The 21449-nt window shown below is 38.3% G+C and overlaps 1 protein-coding gene across 2 annotated transcripts in view; it reads right to left on the bottom strand.

Moving 5' to 3' along the window:
- GRM5 (glutamate metabotropic receptor 5) overlaps positions 1-21179 on the bottom strand; it is a gene marked incomplete at its 5' end in the record, with an annotated part of 514708 nt that extends 493529 nt beyond the window's left edge. The window contains one exon of one of the 2 annotated variants that reach the window (XM_081241472.1): positions 20507-21179. In XM_081241472.1, coding sequence (XP_081097598.1) covers positions 20507-21167 — 661 coding nt within the window. The remainder of the gene's footprint in view (positions 1-20506) is intronic. The other variant, XM_081241471.1, reaches the window with a different exon arrangement.
- Positions 21180-21449: the final 270 nt, after the last annotated feature.

A 21449-nucleotide genomic window follows, 5' to 3' on the forward strand; every position in this document is an offset into this window, starting at 1 on the left:
AACGGGAGAGGCCACAGCAGTGAGAGGCCCGCGTACAGCAAAAAAAAAAAAAAAAAAAAAAAATGCAAATATAGGAGCAAATGCTTCTCAAGAATTATGTTTAAAATGAAATTCCCAAAAGCTTAATTCAGTACTTCTCAAACATTAGCCTGCATTGGAATGTTTAAAACACAGATTCCTGGCCCCTGTACCCAAAGTTTCTGATTCACTAAGTCTGGGGTAGGGCCCAAGAATGTGTATTTCTGACAAGTTGCCAGGTGATTCTCATGAAAGTCTCCAGGTATTTCTCCCAAACAGTGATGTATGGTATCCCAGGCTGATGTCATTGCATACCCCCATTCTATCATGGGGCATGAACAAAAGGGATGTAAGAGATATGTGGGGTCGTGTGCGTGTGTGTTTTCATTATGTGGGTAGATGCAGAATATTGGAATAACGTTGAAGAATGGTCCATACTACTCTACTAGGGGGAAAATGTTACCCCTTTCATATCTCTCTGTTTTCCATTTTATACAACGTGGACCTATCAACTCTTCTTCTGCCCTCTTCCGTCTACTTCCCAGACTCATACATGATATTCTACCAATTAAAGATGCAGCCTGTTTCAGCATTAAATTAGTTATTTGATTTAACTGTTCCAAAAAGAGTATTTGGATTTTCAATTGATACAGAACTTACTAAACACAAAATACCAGCAGACATGTTCACTCCCATCACCATATCGCATTTTTAGTTCAAAGATCTCAAAATCAAAATAACAAAGTATTTCTATTCTATTCCAATATACTATGGCCAAGAATATTGGAAAAACAATGTGTTCTACTTTGTTCAGCTTTTTAATGACATATTTTCAATTATTGTTTGTATAACTGGAAAAAACAAGTCAAATAGCCTGGGCTATCTATAAGCTTGAAATTTATGAATCAAGCCTTGAAACCTAATATTGGGCCCTAACACTCACTTATAAATTATCTTCTACACCTTGGCCCAGCCCTGCTTTATAGTAGATCCCCTAAATAACCAGAACTGGCTGTTCTATGGATGACTATTTCAAATGACAAGTAATCAAATCAATTCTACACCATGATTAGGCAAATCCTCCACCAAGAAAGATTAATTTCTCTCCTCTTGATGTCTTTCTTTAGCCAGAAATCTATAAGGCATTGGCAAGAGTCACTGAAAGCTGAAATTCAAGTATAGTGAGAATTTATCTAGAAAGTCTTATTTATGTTATATAGGCTTCCATTTATCCTTCTGCATCTTCCGATGTGAGGATGTGTAGAGTAGCGGGCTATGGGAAAAAGGAACATGAACAATGCTTTCCTGTTCTGAAGGGTAAACCTCTGTTTGTGTTCTTGACTGCCAGGGAAAAAATGTAGTCTGCTCAAGTGATAATACTTTGTTGGCCAAAGATGAATTGTGAGCTCAGTACCTGAGATGGTCACAAACATATGTTTAGAAGTTGCTGAGGATGGCAACAAGAAACATAGTGGAAAGGAAAGTGTAGGTAAAATGCTAAGAATTTCATCAAAAGTGAAAATATGACCTTTTTTTTTTTTTTTAGATTCCATATATATGGACTTGAGGACACGGGGAGGGAGAAGGGTAAATTGGGACGAAGTGAGAGAGTGTCACTGACATATACACACTACCAAATGTAAAATAGCTAGCTAGTGGGAAGCAGCCGCATAGCACAGAGAGATCAGCTCAGTGCTTTGTGACCACCTAGAGGGGTGGGATAGGGAGGGTGGGAGGGAGAGGCAAGAGGGAGGGGATATGGGGATATATGTATATGTATAGCTGATTCACTTTGTTATAAAGCAGAAACTAACACACCACTGTAAAGCAATTATACTCCAATAAAGATGTTAAAAAACAAACAAAAAAAAACAAGAAAAAATGTGAAAATATGAGACAGGTAATACAGACATAAAGAATGCAGTCAATAAAATTACAAAGGAGCAGTGCAATAGTGCCTGGACAATGACCTGGAAGTGGTTTACACTTAAAAGATGCATCAAATGATTTGAAAATGTGTCCATAATATATTGTTGTTGCTTTAAAAATTAAGCTACAAAAGAAGGTAAACAGAGTTGAATTTTTAAATATTACTTTACAAAAGTATAGAGAAAAAGAGAGAAGGAGAAAAAAATTGATTTTGAAAAGTTATAAAGAAAAGCTGGAAAACTACTCACAAAACAGTCAACCGTAGTTACCTCTGTGAGTGGAATTGGAGGGTCAGGCTTTCATAAATATACTTTATACTTCTGTAGCTTTTTAATTTGGCACACTAAATATAGCATGATGTAATGAAAAGAGTCTTGGGAATCAGAAATGCATAAAAATGAAATTTTGCCTCAGCCATACTGTAACCTTAAAAAATTATTTGTTTTCTCTATACTTTAGTTTCCTTGGCTCCTTAAAATGACAATCATTGTATGTGCATTACAAGTCAATAGGAATATCAAATGAGATCATACATATGAAAGACTATACACATGACTGTCATTCAATGTGTGATTTATTATTATTTGTCATATTCTCAGTCTCTGTTGGAAGAAAGGAAGAAGAATACAGTAGAATAATCATTCTTTTTTTCCCTGTGAATCAAATACAATTTAAGAAAAAAAGAAATCCACAAGGTAGCATGCAAGGTCATCTGGGCAAATCAGTTTTTATGACTAGTTAAATGTCATAAGTATTCTTACAATATTTCATATACTACTGAAGCCATATGTTGCAAGTAACCCACAGGACAAAGTAGAAGTCTTGAAGTAAAGAATGGTCAAGTGATTGTACAATGGATAAAAGGAAAAGGGCTTCATCATACTCCTTCAAGGGGCAGGAACCAGCTTACTCTCACCCCTCATCCTCCACATTCTCTTTCATAATGGATCATTGCTCACTAGCCATGCCTGGAAATACTTAATTGTTCTACCACATCTGGCCACTCACTCAACTATCTCAAAGCCTAGTAGCAATTAGTAACTGAGTTATAGTGCCCAACAGGCTACTGCAACAAAGAAAGCTAAGAACAGTTGGTTTATTAGATAAAATTAGCTTATGACAAAGTCTGAGATTTACATACTGGTAAGAAACTCAAAACCCTGAGGTTGCAATACAGACCAGGCTTTCATAAATTAGTTGCCAAGTTAGGTCCTAAAAGGAAAAATTTTCTATATTATTTAGCATATTTATTAGACTATATGGTGATTAAATTCAACTTTGAATAAATGAAACAACAAGTATTCATTCAACATCATATACTCAGAACTGTGACAAATGCAATGAAAGACATCAAAGAAATGTGTCATCCTTTACTGAAAGAAGATTCCACTCTCATTAATTACAATTAACATCTATGTAACACCTTACTCCAATAGAATTTTTAACAATTCAAATAGCAGAATTGAACTACCATACGTTTTAGCTTATATATCAATGACCAAAGTATTTAGTGGCATTAAATAAACACGCAACATAATGTCAGGTGTTAAGAGAAAAAAGTGCCCTGGTACATCTCTAATGGAGTTTTTTCTGATCAAAACATTATAGAATTTATAACAGGAATAAACCTAAGAAGTTAATGAGGAAAAGAGAGCTAAGAATTATTTGGTAAAAGCACTACTAAAGGACTTCCCTGGTGGTGCAGTGGTTAAGAATCCACCTGCCAATGCAGGGGCCATGGGTTCAAGCCCTGGTCCGGGAAGAAGGTTTATGAAGAAATTGTCAAAGACACAAATACTTGTTTATAGAGTCCTTGAGAAAAGGAACAAAGACACACCCTTTTTACTCTATTTATATTCTATCTACTTTTCATTGTAGCTATGGGTAGGGCTGACTTTCAGATAATATTAATAATAATATACTAATGATAGCATAAACATCTATATCTTGATACCACTTCATAGATTATAAAAAACAGATAATTTCTGATAACACATTAAATAATTGATGAATAAGTTATTATTACTATCATTGTTATATCTGAGCTATAATGATGTGTAAGACAGCATCAGTTTTGTTTTCAAACTAGTATAGCTATTAAATATAGTCTGTTTTATTTCCAAGGTCCATATTATATCCTTTTGTCTTTAAACTCAAGCCTATGGCATGCCTCAATGTGCTACAACTTTGCTTTCATTAACAAAGTTACAGTTACTGACTAGGGAAGGGGCTGGAGCATGTCCAATTTGAAATTTACAAAGAAGTTATATAACCATTGGGCAAAATTATTTTTTTTACTACAAAAGATATTCATGCTTTTTATAAAAGTGACAATTCAGAAGTGCTTAAAGTACAGCATTAATCTTCCATCTTCAACCTCCTGTTTCCATACTCCCGTCCCCTCCCCCCACACACTGAAGATTATGGTGTTAACAGTCTAGCAGCTCTGGGACTCCGCAGACCTTGTTCATTTTACTACACCATAATGCATCTCAGCAGTTGGAGGAGAGGTGGTGGGATCTAGTTATAATTGTTCCAAAGCACTAAGCACCCTATGTTGTAATATATGATTACAGACTCAATTTTCAAAAGGAAAATTGGGAAGAATCTAAAACTCACTACATTTACTGGTCACTTTCCTGGCTAATTTTGCATTTCATTCAATAATCAATTTTAACTAAGCAAAGCCAAACTGAAACATTATTGATGGGTTTTTCTTCATGTCCAAGATAAGGCAAGGCAAGTCCTTGACAGGATAATTTAGAAGGTGCTTATTGAACACTCTGTGCCAAACTTAACAATAACTGCTTTGTATTTACTTTTCACAACCATCTTATGGGGCAGGTATTATTATCTCAGTTTAATAGTGATGAAATTAAATTAACTTACTTGTGCAAAGTCCCTCTAACTAGCAAGGATATTAATCAGGATTTTCATTCAAACCTGCCTGTGTTTATACTACTACTTAAAGTGATTCCAAAGGGTTAAGAAACTAAATTCCTGAGATGTCCATGTCTTTGCAACAAACTGAATTGAAGGACATGACTCCACTGTAGCTTGCCTATTTCATGAAACAACTTTTACTTCTAAAAGCGCTGTCTCACGTCTTACCTCACTTTATTTTACTAATGGTATTTGGCCCGATCTTTGTGTTCTAAAGAGACCTTAAATTTAGACTTGACTATATTATAAAATGAAAAGACATATAATCATTGGAAACTCAGAAAACTGAAATAAGACTGTCACTTTATATGTTTAAACTTCTGTTTTATTACACACCACATCACATGTTGCATCATGACTTATTCTATATAACCAAGGAATCACCTTATAAATAGTGTAACTACATCACATTGTATTTTATGTGTTTATGTGTATGCATGTGTTGGAGGGGGTTAGATGTGTTAATGTGTTATATATAAACTTTTAATACCAAAATTATATAATACCTTTTGGCATTATTTCTTAATATACTGCATTGGGATACTCAAAAAAGTAAAATGTTCCTATGCTTGTCTTGATCTCTGACAAAAACTAGGACTGAGAGGGACGGAGGAAGATGGCGGAAGAGTAAGACGCGGAGATCACCTTCCTCCCCACAGATACATCAGAAATTCATCTACACGTGGAACAACTCCTACAGAACACCTACTGAACGCTGACAGAAGACCTCAGACCCCCCCAAAAGGCAAGGAACTCCCCACATACCTGGGTAGGGCAAAAGAAAAAAGAATAAACAGAGACAAAAGGATAGGGATGGGACCTGCACCAGTGGGAGGGAGCCGTGAAGGAGGAAAGGTTTCCACACACTAGAAGCCCCTTTGCGGGCGGAGACTGCGGGTGGCAGAGGGGGAAAGCTTCGGAGTAGCGGAGGAGAGCACAGCAACAGGGGTGTGGAGGGCAAAGCGGAGAGATTCCCGCACAGAGGATCGGTGCCCTCAGGCACACACCAGCCCGAGAGGCTTGTCTGCTCCGCTGCCGGGGCGGGCGGGGCTGGGAGCTGAGGCTCGGGTATCAGGTTTCGGTCGGAGCAAAGGGAGAGGACTGGGGCTGGCGGCAGGAAGAGAGCCTGAAGGGGTTAGTGCACCACGGCTAGCCCAGAGGGAGTCTGGGGAAGAAGTCTGGAGCTGCCGAAGAGGCAAGAGACTTTTTCTTCTCTTTTGTTTCCCGGTGCGCGAGGAGAGGGCATTAAGAGCGCTGCTTAAAGAAGCTCCAGAGACGGGTGCGAACCGCGGCTAAAGGCGCGGACCCCGGAGACGGGCGTGGGACGCTGGGGCCGCCGCCGCCGCCACAAGGACTGTGTGTGAGCGCAGGTCACTGTCCACCCCCCCTTCCGGGGAGCCTGTGCACCACGCCACTGCCGGGGTCCCGGGACCCAGGGACGGCTTCCCCGGGAAAGTGCACGGAGCGCCACGGGCTGGTGCAACGTCACGCCGGCCTCTGCCGCCGCAGGCCCACCCCGCACTGCGCGCCCCTCCCTCCCTCCCCTCGGCCTGAGTGAGCCAGAGCCCCCGAATCAGCGGCTCCTTTAAACCCGTCCTTTCTGAGCGAAGAACGGACGCCCTCCAGCGACCTACGTGCAGAGGCGGGGCCAGGTCCAAGGCTGAGATCCAGGAGCTGTGAGAGCAGAGAAGAGACAGGGAAATCTCTCTGTGCAGCCTCGGAGGCAGCGGATTAACGCTCCACGCTCCGCTTGATGTGCCCTGCGTCTGTGGAGTGCATGAATGGACAGCAAATCATCCCAAATTGAGGAGGTGGACTTTGAGGACAAGATTTAAGATTTTTCCCCTTTTCCTCTTTTTACAATGAATTATCCAAAATTAAGGAGGTGGACTTAGAGAGCAAGATTTCAGACTTTTTCCCCTTTTCCTCTTTTTACAATGAATTATCCCAAATTGAGGAGGTGGACTTGGAGAGCAAGATTTTCGATTTTTTTCCCCCTATTCTCTTTTTGTGAATGTGTATGTGTATGCTTCTGTGTGAGATTTTCTCTGTATAGCTCTGCTTCCACCATAGGTCCCAGGGTTCTATCCGTCTGTTTTTTTTTTTTCAATAATTACTTTTTTATTTTTAATAACGCTACTATATTTTATACTTTATTCTATTTTACTTTATCTTCTCTCTTTCTTTTTTCCTACCTTCCCTTCCTCCCTCCCTCCCTCCGCCCCGTTCTTTCTTTCTTTCCTTCCTCCCTCCCTCCCTCCGCCCCGTTCTTTCTTTCTTTCCTTCCTCCCTCCCTCCCTTCTTCCTTTCACTCTTTCTTTTTCTTTCCTTCCTCCCTCCCTCCCTCCTTTCTTTCCGTCCTTCCTCCCTCCCTCCCTCCCTCCTTTCTTTCTTTCTTCCTTCCTTTCTTTCCTTCTTCCTTTCTTTCTTCTACTAATTCTTTCTTTCTACTTTTTCTCCCTTTTATTCTGAACCGAGTAGATGAAAGGCTCTTGGTGCTGCAGCCAGGAGTCAGTGCTGTGCCTCTGAAGTGGCAGAGCCAACTTCAGGACACGGGTCCACAAGAGACCTCCCAGCTCCACATAATATCAAGCAGCGAAAATCTCCCAGAGACCTCCATCTCAACACCAGCACCCAGCTTCAGTCAATGACCAGCAAACAACAGTGCTGGTCACCCTATGCCAAGCAACTAGCAAGACAGGTACACAAACCCACGCATTAGCAGAGAGGCTGCCTAAAAACATAATAAGGCCTCAGGCACCCCAAAACACACCACCAGACGTGGACCTGTCCACCAAAAAGACAAGATCGAGCCTCAACCACCAGAACACAGGCACTAGTCCCCCCCACCAGGAAGCCTACACAACCTACTGAAACAACCTTAGCCACTGGGGACAGACACCAAAAACAACGGGAACTACGAATCTGCAGCCTCCAAAAAGGAGACCCCAAACACAGTAACATAAGCAAAATGAGAAGACAGAAAAACACACAGAAGGTGAAGGAGCAAGATAAAAACCTACCAGACCAAACAAATGAAGAGGTAATAGGCAGTCTACCTGAAAAAGAATTCAGAATAATGATAGTAAAGATGATCCAAGATCCTATTTCCATGATCCAAAATCTTGGAAATAGAATAGACAAAATGCAAGAAACAGTTAACAAGGACCTAGAAGAACTAAATATGAATCAAGCATCGATTAAAAACACAATAAATGAAATGAAAAATACTCTAGATGGGATCAATAGCAGAATAACTGAGTCAGAAGAACGGATAAGTGAGGTGGAAGATAAAATAGTGGAAATAACTGATGCAGAGCAAAATAAAGAAAAAAGAATGAAAAGAACAGAGGACAGTCTCAGAGACCTCTGGGACAACATTAAACGCACCAACATTCGAATTATAGGGGTTCCAGAAGAAGAAGAGAAAAAGAAAGGGACTGAGAAAATATTTGAAGAGCTTATAGTAGAAAACTTCCCTAATATAGGAAAGGAAATAGTTAATCAAGTCCAGGAGGCACAGAGAGTCCCATACAGAATAAATCCAAGGAGAAATACACCAAGACACATATTAATCAAACTGTCAAAAATTAAACACAAAGAAATCATATTAAAAGCAGCAAGGGAAAAACAACAAATAACACACAAGGGAATCCCCATCAGGTTAACAGCTGATGTCTCAGCAGAAACTCTACAAGCCAGAAGGGAGTGGCAGGACATCATTAAAGTGATGAAGGAGAAAAACCTGCAACCAAGATTACCCAGCAAGGATCTCATTCAGATTTGATGGAGAAATTAAAACGTTTACAGACAAGCAAAAGCTGAGAGAGTTCAGCACCAACAAACCAGCTTTACAACAAATGCTAAAGGACCTTCTCTAGGCAAGAAACACAACAGAAGGAAAATACCTACAATAACAAACCCAAAACAATTAAGGAAATGGGAATAGGAACATACATATCAATAATTACCTTAAATGTAAATGGACTAAATGCTCCCACCAAAAGACACAGATTGGCTGAATGGATATAAAAACAAGACCCATATACATGCTGTCTACAACAGACCCACTTCAGACCTAGAGACACATACAGATTGAAAGTAAGGGGATGGAAAAAGATATTCCATGCAAATGGAAATCAAAAGAAAGCTGGAGTAGCAATTCTTGTATCAGACAAAATAGACTTTAAAATAAAGACTATTAGAAGAGACAAAGAAGGACACTACATAATGATCAAGGGATCGATCCAAGAAGAAGATATAACAATTGTAAATATTTATGCACCCAACATAGGAGCACCTCAATACATAAGGCAAATACTAACAGCCATAAAAGTGGAAGTCGACAGTAACACACTCATAGTAGTGGACTTTGACACCCCACTTTCACCAATGGACAGATCATCCAAAATGAAAATAATAAGGAAACACAAGCTTTAAATGAGACATTAAACAAGATGGACTTAATCGATATTTATAGGACATCCCATCCAAAAACAACAGAATACACATTTTTCTCAAGTGCTCATGGAACATTCTCCAGGATAGATCATATCTTGGGTCACAAATCAAGCCTTGGTAAATTTAAGAAAATTGAAATTGTATCAAGTATCTTTTCCGACCACAATGCTATGAGACTAGACATCAATTACAGGAAAAGAACTGTAAAAAATACAAACACATGGAGGCTAAACAATACACTACTCAATAACGAAGTGATCACTGAAGAAACCAAAGAGGAAATTAAAAAATACCTAGAAACAAATGACAATGGAGACACGACGACCCAAAACCTATGGGACGCAGCAAAAGCAGTTCTAAGCGGGAAGTTTATAGCAATACAATCCCACCTTAAGAAACAGGAAACATCTCGAGTAAACAACCTGACCCTGCACCTAAAGCAATTAGAGAAAGAAGAACAAAAACCCCCCAAAGTTAGCAGAAGGAAAGAAATCATAAAGATCGGGTCAGAAATAAATGAAAAGGAAATGAAGGAAACGATAGCAAAGATCAATAAAACTAAAAGCTGGTTCTTTGAGAAGATAAACAAAATTGGTAAACCATTACCCAGCCTCATCAAGAAAAAAGGGAGAAGACTCAAATCTATAGAATTAGAAATGAAAAAGGAGAAGTAACAACTGACACTGCAGAAATACAAAAGATCATGAGAGATTACTGCAAGAAACTCTATGCCAATAAAATGGACAACCTGGAAGAAATGGACAAATTCTTAGAAATGCACAACCTGCCAAGACTGAATCAGGAAGAAATAGAAAATATGAATAGACCAATCACAAGCACTGAAATTGAAAATGTGATTAAAAACCTTCCAACAAACAAGAACCCAGGACCAGATGGCTTCACAGGCGAATTCTATCAAACATTTAGAGAAGAGCTAACACCTATCCTTCTCAAACTCTTCCAAAATATAGCAGAGGGAGGAGCACTCCCAAACTCATTCTATGAGGCCACCATCACCTTGATACCAAAACCAGACAAGGATGTCACAAAGAAAGAAAACTACAGGCCAATATCACTGATGAACATAGATGCAAAAATCCTCAACAACATACTAGCAAACAGAATCCAACAGCACATTAAAAGGATCAAACACCATGATCAAGTGGGGTTTATTCCAAGAATGCAAGGATTTTTCAATATATGCAAATCAATCAATGTGATACACCATATTAACAAATTGAAGAAGAAAAACCATATGATCATTTCAATAGATGCAGAGAAAGTTTTCGACAAAATTCAACACCCATTTATTATAAAAACCCTGCAGAAAGTAGGCATAGAGGGAACTTTCCTCAAAATAATAAAAGACATATATGACAAACCCACAGCCAACATCGTCCTCAATGGTGAAAAACTGAAAACATCTCCACTAAGATCAGGAACAAGACAAGGCTGCCCACTCTCACCACTCTTATTCAACTTAGCTTTGGAAGTTTTAGCCACAGCAATCAGAGAAGAAAAGGAAATAAAAGGAATCCAAATTGGAAAAGAAGAAGTAAAGCTGTCACTGTTTGCAGATGACATGATACTATACATAGAGAATCCTAAAGATGCTACCAGAAAACTACTAAAGCTAATCAATGAATTTGGTAAAGTAGCAGGATACAAAATTAATGCACAGAAATCTCTGGCATTCCTGTACACTAATGATGAAAAATCTGAAAGTGAAATCAAGAAAACACTCCCATTTACCACTGCAAGAAAAAGAATAAAATATCTAGGAATAAACCTACCTAAGGAGACAAAAGACCTGTATGCAGAAAATTATAAGACACTGATGAAAGAAATTAGAGATAATACACATAGATGGAGAGATATACCATGCTCCTGGATTTGGAAGAATCAATATTGTGAAAATGACTCTAGTACCCAAAGCAATCTACAGATTCAATGCAATCCCTATCAAACTACCACTGGCATTTTTCACAGAACTAGAACAAAAAATTTCAAAATTTGTTTGGAAAAACAAAAGACCCCGAACAGCAAAGCAATCTTGAGAACGAAAAATGGAGCTGGAGGAATCAGGCTCCCTGACTTCAGACTATACTACAAAGCTACAGTAATCAAGACAGTGTGGTACTGGCACAAAAACAGAAAGATAGATCAATGGAACAGGATAGAAAGCCCAGAGATAAACCCACGCACATATGGTCAACTTATCTTTGATAAAGGAGGCAGGAATGTACAGTGGAGAAAGGACAGCCTCTTCAATAAGTGGTGCTGGGAAAACTGGACAGGGACATGTAAAAGTATGAGATTAGATCATTCCCTAACATCATACACAAAAGTAAGCTCAAAATGCATTAAAGACCTAAATATAAGCTCAGAAACTATCAAACTCTTAGAGGAAAACATAGGCAGAACACTCTATGACATAAATCACAGCAAGATCCTTTTCAACCCACCTCCTAGAGAAATGGAAATAAAAATAAAGATAAACAAATGGGACCTAATGAAACTTCAAAGCTTTTGCACAGCAAAGGATACCATAAACAAGACCAAAAGACAACCCTCAGAATGGGAGAAAATATTTGCAAATGAAGCAACTGACAAAGGATTAATCTCCAAAATTTATAAGCAGCTCATGCAGCTCAATAGCAATAAAACAAACAACCCCATCCAAAAATGGGCAGAAGACTTAAATAGGCATTTCTCCAAAGAAGATATACAGACTGCCAACAAACACATGAAAGAATACTCAACATCATTAATCATTAGAGAAATGCAAATCAAAACTACAATGAGATATCATCTCACACCAGTCAGAATGGCCATCATCAAGAAATCTAGAAACAATAAATGCTGGAGAGGGTGTGGAGAAAAGGGAACACTCTTGCACTGCTGGTGGGAATGTGAATTGGTACAGCCACTATGGAGAACAGTATGGAGGTTCCTTAAAGAACTACAAATAGAACTACCATATGACCCAGCAATCCCACTACTAGGCATATACCCTGAGAAAACCATAATTCAAAAAGAGACATGTACCAAAATGTTCATTGCAGCTCTATTCACAATAGCCCGGAGATGGAAACAACCTAAGTGTCCAGCATCGGATGAATGGATAAAGAAGATGTGGCACATATATACAATGGAATATTACTCAGCCATAAAAAGAAACGAAACAGCTATTTGTAACGAGGTGGATAGACCTAGAGTCTGTCATACAGAGTGAAGTAAGTCAGAAAGAGAAAGACAAATACCGTATGCTAACACATATATACGGAATTTAAAAAAAAAAAAAAAAGTCATGAAGGACCTAGTGGCAAAACGGGAATAAAGACACAGACCTACTTGAGAATGGACTTGAGGATATGGGGAGGGGGAAGGGTAAGCTGTGACAAAGCGAAAGAGAGGCATGGACATATATACAGTACCAAACGTAAGGTAGATAGATAGTGGGAAGCAGCCGCATAGCACAGGGAGATCAGCTCGGTGCTTTGTGACCGCCTGGAGGGGTGGGATAGGGAGGGTGGGAGGGAGGGAGACGCAAGAGGGAAGGGATGTGGGAACAGATGTATATGTATGACTGATTCACTTTGTTATAAAGCAGAAACTAATTAAAAAAAAAACTAGGACTGAGAACTTGCCTTCAACCTCCTGTACTAGTGTCCTCGACACTGTCCTATATTGATGCTTATGCCATTTATCATTAACCATATATGAATTATTTTTATTTTGCTCACAGTCTCTACCATTTCCCACCATGGATACTTTGGAATTCTTGCTTGTTCTTAATAATAAGGCTTAAGATCCACCCATCTAGGAGAGACAAACCAAATGACATTGTCACAGAAGCATAAACCTTTGTATGTGACTTGCATTTCTGTAGCAAATAAAAAAATTAACAATGTTAAAGCGAAAAGTAGAGTAAGTTGCTTTTAAGCTTTTTTTTAGCTGTAAGACATATTAAGAAAAACACTGTAAATGGTAACCATAGTACACATATAGCTATATGCAACTAAAATAAAAATTTACAGAGCAATATCTACTCTTACTATCATGTAATATACTGATATTTATATTCTACTCTATCCTATTTTATTCTACTGTATACTAACTGCTGGTCTCAGGCCACTCAATCGGTTTCACAATTAATTCATGGGTTGTGATGTACTTTTTGAAACAACACTGACTAGATATTCTCTTTTTTAAAAAAAATCCTTTGTGTATGTGTGAAAAATGATGCATAAAATGCATCACTGGGGCATGAGCTCTGGTTTTAAAGTCCCCTAAGATAAACATATCTGACTATCACATCTCTTGCCAAAAAGTATCCTCAATTCAACATTTGGTTAAATTGAGAAGTCTTTCTGGACTATTTGCAAATGTGCCAAGATGAGATTTTATAACTCCTAGTTCTGACAAATTCCAAAGAAGTTTTTTATACATAAGGCTACAGCATTTAACAATATGTCTTCCTGCTCTTAAAAACTTGGTACCATACGGCTTCCTCCCATAATTGGCATCTGAAGGACGGATTGTGGCGTCTGCAATGGAGATGAGAATAGAAACAACCTACAGTCTGTACTTATCATCAGGCTCACAAAAAGGTCTTCTATGAGGTTAACTTGTTGCCACATGCCTCCTCCTTAATTTATTTTCTTTTTACTGTAATTAAACCCTTCCATGGGAACAAGGAATGGTGTTGCTTTCACAGCCAGATAAAAAGACACCTGAAATATGCTCAAAAGATTTTCTCAGAAGGGAAACGAATAGTGTCTTCTTATTTCCTATGGAGGGAAGAGAATCAATAGATGTGCATTCTACTTTTCCTTGAAGCCACAACTACCCCAGTATACAGGGAGGGAGTTTGGACTTAATTAAAGAGTTGGCCTTGGGTTCAATTTTCGCTCTGTCACTAAGTAGCTACAGTATTATGCGAAAAAAATCACTTTCTCTTTCCATACCTATTCTCTAACTTAAAAATTGGTAACTTTATCAGACTGTGTTATGGGATAAATGAATCAAGTAGAAAATTAATGACATATAGTATAAATGACCATGTTTTAACACACAGAATAATAGAATCTCAATTAAACGACATTTGGTTGTCAAGAAAGGGAGTTACCAAAAGGACAAGTAACCCAACTCCCTCATCTCCCAGCTGAGGTTTAAGTGCATTTTTCCAGATCCCCTCCACGTGGTTATGTATTCCAGGCTTGTGCACAGGAGTTACCAAGAATTTAACTCACTACCTCCTAAGAGAGGCAATTCTTTCACTGAATGTGGAAACAAAATTTTGGACAGGAATCTTGAGTTGTGAGACCCAACTTTGTTAACAATCATGTACAAGTAAGGCCAAATTACTTGTCCATACTGTTTCCTCAAATGTAAGATAAAGGGGTTATTAAATGCTTACCTAAAACACTTCACACTGTTAACACAGTGTTAACATTCTATAGAGCTAACAGTAGTTTTTGTGTCTGAATTATCATCATGACCACCTGAAAAGTCATCTCAACTCTCAACACTATTCAACCCCTGAAGAAACAAAATGAAATCCCCTTAAAAAGTACTCAGTAGGGCTCATACTGACGCTTCTCATCTTTCCAAACTAAATTGTTATCTTGATATAATCACAGTTAGTAGAAAAGGTGTGATGGAAAAAGTGTGTTCCCACTTTTTTGAAGGTAAACTAAACACATAGACTATGAATCACATTCAAGGTCTTTCAACCAAAGCTTGATTGTTAACGTTTTAAATAATTGATGGAAAAACCATATCATAACCTGAAAGTCACACAATGTTTTAATGATGTCACATTACCAGTACCACTTACTGGTACATTTTTCCCCCAGAGCATCACTGAGATGTTTTTTTGGCTAGAAAAAAGTAGCATTCCTTTATCATTAGGTGGAAGTAACAAATTCAAGAACCAGTGCAAACAAAAAAGGGAGTTGGGTGTGAATAGCATTTTACAATTAATCAAGGGAGGCATTTTGGCACCTTATTTTTATAAAGAAGCAAAACTGTGAAAAATTACAAGTGCTGCTATTTATCCACATGCTATATATTCATTAAGTGTGAGCTGGATACTACTTTAACACAAATACATTCATTCACCAAAGAGTCTTCGAGCACCTATTATGTGCTAGGCACTCTGACAGGCCCTGAGCAGGTACAGAGGAGTTTCAACTAAAGTCAGCAAAAACTGTGAAGTGTGAAAATCCTGTAAGTCATCCATAAAGTACAGTATGTATGGTTTGTGGCAATTTGTAATTACTTTCCTCAATGAAACTGAGCTATATCAAGGGGAAGCATGTAATAATGGAATATATGCAAGTGTCTGACTACTTAAAGCATCCAAACTTTAAGGAAGTTATCAAACCTCTAGCTTTGAACCAGAAGTATGGGTAAAGCATTTTAAATGTTCTTTCTTGCCCACAGCAATTATTCCATTGAAATCTCAAAAATATTAATGCATGTTAATACATTTATTTTGTTTTGATTTTGAAGTTTAAACATTGTCATAGTATCCTATTTGGGAGGGGGGGTGTTCAAGTTTAGTCATTGGGATGAAAATGCTTATACTGGACTCTACCTTGAAGGTATTTATTATTGCACATGAATTTATGGTTAGGTAGGTAATGTTTATAGTTTCAGTTAGGATATATTATATGATTGAAATTGACTGTGGGTCAGGAAGGCAACTGTGTGGCTCTTCACCGGGTGCTCTCACATAGTTGAGGTCAAGTGGTCTAAGACAGCCTCATCTGGAAAACCTGACAGCACTCATCCTTCACAAGGTGATGACAGGGTTCTAAGACAGACAGACTAGGAAAAAAGTCTTCATTTCCACCAAATTCTATTGACCAAAGCAGTCACATGGCTAGTGCTGCGTGAAAGTGGAAGGGAACTATTAAGTTACAAAGCAAAGGGGTCATCAATGGAAATCATCAGAGCCAAAGCAATGGATCTACCACACCCCTAAACAGGCAAGCACCATAGACTCTGTACTATCATGGGCACATGTACCAAGGTTTCCCAATGTATGGAGGCAAAGGACCCCTTAAATTTTCTTAGAGCAGAGACAGTGGCAACTGGACTGTCTCCTTTACAAAGAATACAACTTTTTCTTCTCAGTTACTGCACACTCCTTTCACGGCTGCAGAGCTAGAGTGGTTTGTATTTTTTTCTTTTTTGTTTTCATACATTTAATCTCCTTGCCTTGAAGGCCTGGACAATATGTGTGCATAATATAACAAGCCACCGTAAATATATAGTCCTGTAGCCTACGGAAAAACATAAACCAAGGAAATGCAAGTGGAGGAGATTAACCTTGAAGCTGAAACCCAATGCTTCTTGTGCTTGTGCTGTCCTCTGAAATTCTGTGATGCCACACACGTTCTCAAAGTAACATCTTGTGTTAGCTGCCAAGAGGACTGAGAGACAAAGTACTGCACGTTTAGGTATAAAGTAAATGGGCAACGTGGGGGAACAAAGAGCTTTTTTGAAAATAAGACAATGTCTTTTTATAGACCTCAATGCCTGTGTGAAAGCATTTGGAAATTTCCATACTCTTCAAGAAAGAAGAATATCAACTGAGTGAAAAAAGGTAATTATACAGACATGGGGATAAGTTTGAGATACTGAGGTAGGGTGATCTAGGGCTAAAGAGAACTGTCCCAATCCAGCCATAGAAAGAGGCTCAAGTAAGAACTGCTATTGTCATTTCATGGGAAGTCCTGCAGCGGCTTCCTGAAGGGCCAGACAACAGAAACCTAGGCATCACCTTGGGGACTTCCACAGTACCCAGCAGAGCTGTATCTTGTTACTCAAGCATTTTTCTGATCCTGGAGGTAAATTTTACCTTGTAAAACTTCCTACTCCACTGCTCCTATGCCGATAAATTTTAAGACATAATACCATGTAACCTCACTAGCCACTTACTTGCTGAGGATCCAAGCAATATAAATACCTCTTGATTAAATCACATAAAACAATAAACCAAAAAGCATTTCTTCTAGTCTTCAATATTTGTATTCAAAGTTTGTTCTCTCCTAAATTCTGCTGGTATCTTCCAAATATTTTGCCCAAATTTGTCAACAAAATTTCTATTGGCCTATTTTTGAAAAAATAATTAAATTTGCCTGAATTTGGCAATAAGTTTTTATTGACTTTTTTGCCCACAAATAGAATATTTTCTTTTAATCATTATGTTGCAATAGGTAGTCTATGCATGTAATACACAACTTCAAATGTTTGCATGTAGAAATTATGTAAAAGAAAGTCTCTTCCATTCCACCCTATTCCTTAAGTCCTTAGAAGTCCTACCCAGAAGGAGCAACTGTTATCAGTTTTGCTCTTCTCTGAGAACAATTCTATGAATATTCAATCAAATTATTTTTACAAACTCCATTTTATACAAATAACATATCATTTACATAGAACTGTGCTTTGCTTTTATCACTTAAAATGATCTTGGAGATCATTATGATCTCATTACCTATAGAGTGTCTCATTCATTTTAATAGCTACCTAATAATATACTTTATGGGTGCATTATAATTTATTTTATTGTATCACTCAGTACAGGAATATAATTAGGTTGGAAAAAAAAACCAGATTAAATTAGTAAGAGTCAAAGGTCATGACGATGAGTTTCTCTTTGAACCCAATCTTGGATTAGCATGTCCTACAGACTGACCAAGGCCTACTCTTCTAAAGCTAGATTGAAGGTCCTAATGAAATTTATGATTGATCTGAGGTAAAGCAAACATAGCTTCATCCTTGGTCTCTTGCAAACATATTTTTTAACTTTCTCACCTTCTCATACTTCCTCATGCCCTTTACTGGAGACCCATGCCTTCTTAATTTTCACCAGTTGTCAGCATTCTTCCTATTAAAATTCCACTCTCAAATTCATTTCCTTCTCTAAGACTTCCACTATGGCCTCCATCACCATAGAGCAGGAGGTGATTTTTTTCTCCTTCAATTTACTTGAGAAACATTTGTAACTCCGTGTCATCTTGAATTATGGTTATGGAAGTGTTAGTGCATGCTCCATCTCCTTTGCCAGACTGCATGCCCATTGAGGGTGGTAATGTATAAAACATAGGGCTGTCCTTCACAGGACTATTAGAGCCTTTTGTATATTCTGACTTAATAACTATGTGCTGCATAAATATATATCCTCTGGGTGTGATTCTATTGGATTCTGCTGAATTATAATAGGGCACTGAATTAGCAGTTAGTAGCTATGAGCCCTCCTCCTGCCTCTGAAGTTGCTATCAGGTAGTTATTGGATGAACTATATAAACTCTTAAAACATTCGTATTTTAAAAATGGAATAAAATATCTGGATTATCTAGATCAATGCTTGTTGTGGAATCAAATGAAATAGTGGTTTTATAAGAAAAATCTCAGCATTAGGAAAAAAATTAAAGGTCTCCTAGTCCAATGACCTATCCACTGATCAAAATCTCTATATATCAACATCTTTGTACATAAACCATAAACTTATGTATGAAAATTTCCAGAGGCATAGAAGTCTCAATCCAGTATAGAAGGCCATTTTATGTTTGTGCAGCTCTGAATATTGTTAAGAGTGGCCATACAGTGAGATCCATGTTATGTCACTTGATAATGAAAAGTTTGCTATATCTAATTGGTGACAGGCTCCCAATCTCTGAAGTAGTCTTACTCTGGTCATTTCATTAATTTACCAATAACTCAATCCCACTTTTACAAGATTAGACTGTTTGGAACACACTGGCAGTATTATTGCGGAATTTAAAAATCCCAACTGAGATTTGAACCTCACGAACATTCGAATCTCAGCTCTTTCACTTAATTCTTGACATTAGGCATGTGGCTTATATTTTCTATGCTTCAGTTCCCTCATTTGTAAAGTGGGGATCAAAACGTAATCTATCTCATAGGTTTGTTTGTTTGAGTACTATCAATAAATATCTTTATAGAATATATACATGAAAAAACCCTTTTCATAGTGCCTCAGTAGTTGATAGCTATAATTAACTTTCAAAGTTATTCTCAGGTCAATTGATCCAACTGATATGACTTTGTATAATGTATCAATGTGTCTATATTGGCTATATTGGATGAAATATACTTACACAAGAGATTAAATGATATGAATATATTATTATTTGATTTGATTTTAAGAAATAAAAAAATTTTTAAAACAGAAAAAAATTAATTAATTTAAAAAATAAAGTAAAAATCTCAACTAATCCTAACAATGATCTAATGAGCTATACAAAGTCTGTGTACCTTCTTTGGTATACTGTAGTGTTTAGCATAGGCAGTCTGCTGTCCTAGAAAGAGTGCTACATAATGAGTAAGCCTCACAATTTGGGTATCTTAACCTCTGTAGGTCAAATCAAACCTATCCCAAACAGCGTTGGTTGAGAACTAACAAATAATGTATACAAACGCATTTGAAAAGCACCATCAACAACAATAAGGGCTAATACTATTATTATCTGGTATAGAACCTCAGTCATATTTTCCTTCCTCACTATGATTTCCACATAAAGAAGCAATAAATTTCAAAGCAAACTAATGCTGAATTATTAAAACTTATACTTCCTGAGAATATCCTATACAAGGCTAGAACTAATTCATACACATCTCCATTTCAGATTTAACTATACACTCTACTGAAAAATAGTTGTAAGACTAAACTGTTTGGTAATTTTCTATTACAACATACCTGGGCCAGAACTGGCTGCCTTCAGGCCTTATGTGTATTTATGTGTACCTCCCTTTAACTATCAGAAACTCTCAGGTACTCAGAGCAACCTTACAGTGTTAAAATGTAAGGAGTTCAAAGAAGATCTAGAAATCTTAAAAATCCCTATCATCATTATGGAAGATGTACAAATAATGTAATACGTAAACCAAAAAAAAAGTATCCATTTTGCCAACTGATGGTCACATAATCACTCATATTAGCTTATATCTATGTTGCTCTAGACATCTGCCATCCCGTCCCTTCTTATGTAAGTGGTATAACGGAGCCACTCAAAAGATCTCAAATAATTAGGAGAATTTTAGCCCTCCAAAACTTGAAGGTTTAACTGGGAAGCTATCAGGTGCACAAGACATACTCGGTGTAAAGAAAACTTACCTTCTGTGTGCACCGCTGACACATAGGTCCAGTTGTACCTCTTCACTATGTCCACCATGGCCCGTGCCTGCTGGGCATCTGAAGGCACGACCCTCATGAAGTACTTGAACAGAGTTTTGTCGCTCAGATCCATGCTCGTTGCCGAGTAAGCAATTTGAGGTATGTTGAAAAGCTGGAGCAAGTTCTGGACCTGAATGGCCACAGAACTGGAGCCAGGCCCGATGACCCCTACTATGGGCTTCTTGGAGCGGAAGGAAGAGGAGGAGCCATCCACACAGCGCACCAAGCCTTCTTCTTCTTCTGAAGAAATGAGGGAGTCCCTTATAAACTCAATGCTCTGCTCTAGGGCCACGGCCGAATGCCAGCAGGAGTCCCTGATCTCGCAGCCCAGGGTGATGTTGGGCAAGAGCGTGGGGTCTGAGTTGATCCTTTCCAGGGTGTGCAGCATGGCCTCCACCCTCTGAATGCCATACTGTTCACGGACTGCCCCACACTTCCGCTCATGAACTTTGTCCACAGTGGGCTGGTGGTGGACAGAAAAGAGAGCTCCGATAATGATGTCACCAGGCATGTGGGCCACCACCCTCCTCTCACTGGACTGTGCGCTCCCACGGACATCTTCTTTCAAAAGCAGGACTGACAGGATCAACAGAAGGACCATTTTAGGAAAGGAGTTCAAGCTAATAAAGACAGCATGGTGGGGAAAATTTAGGCGAGTTCTGAGATGTGATGTCCTATGGTGAGCGGCAAACCAAAAAATCAGCCAGTGATTTAGATGTGCTCTCTAAAGGACCACCATGTCACCGGGGACCATTTAGTTAGATGCATCCATGTGATCATGATCTTCAAAACCTGGGGGAAAAAAATAGAATGGGGATTTAACAACGTAAGTGCAACCAGTTTGGGAAGCTCGAACAGTCTATGCTAATAGAGAAAGAGAGGT

Source organism: Mesoplodon bidens (assembly GCF_964165515.1).
Source record: "Mesoplodon bidens genome assembly, chromosome: 7".
NCBI classification, from domain to species: domain Eukaryota; kingdom Metazoa; phylum Chordata; class Mammalia; order Artiodactyla; family Ziphiidae; genus Mesoplodon; species Mesoplodon bidens.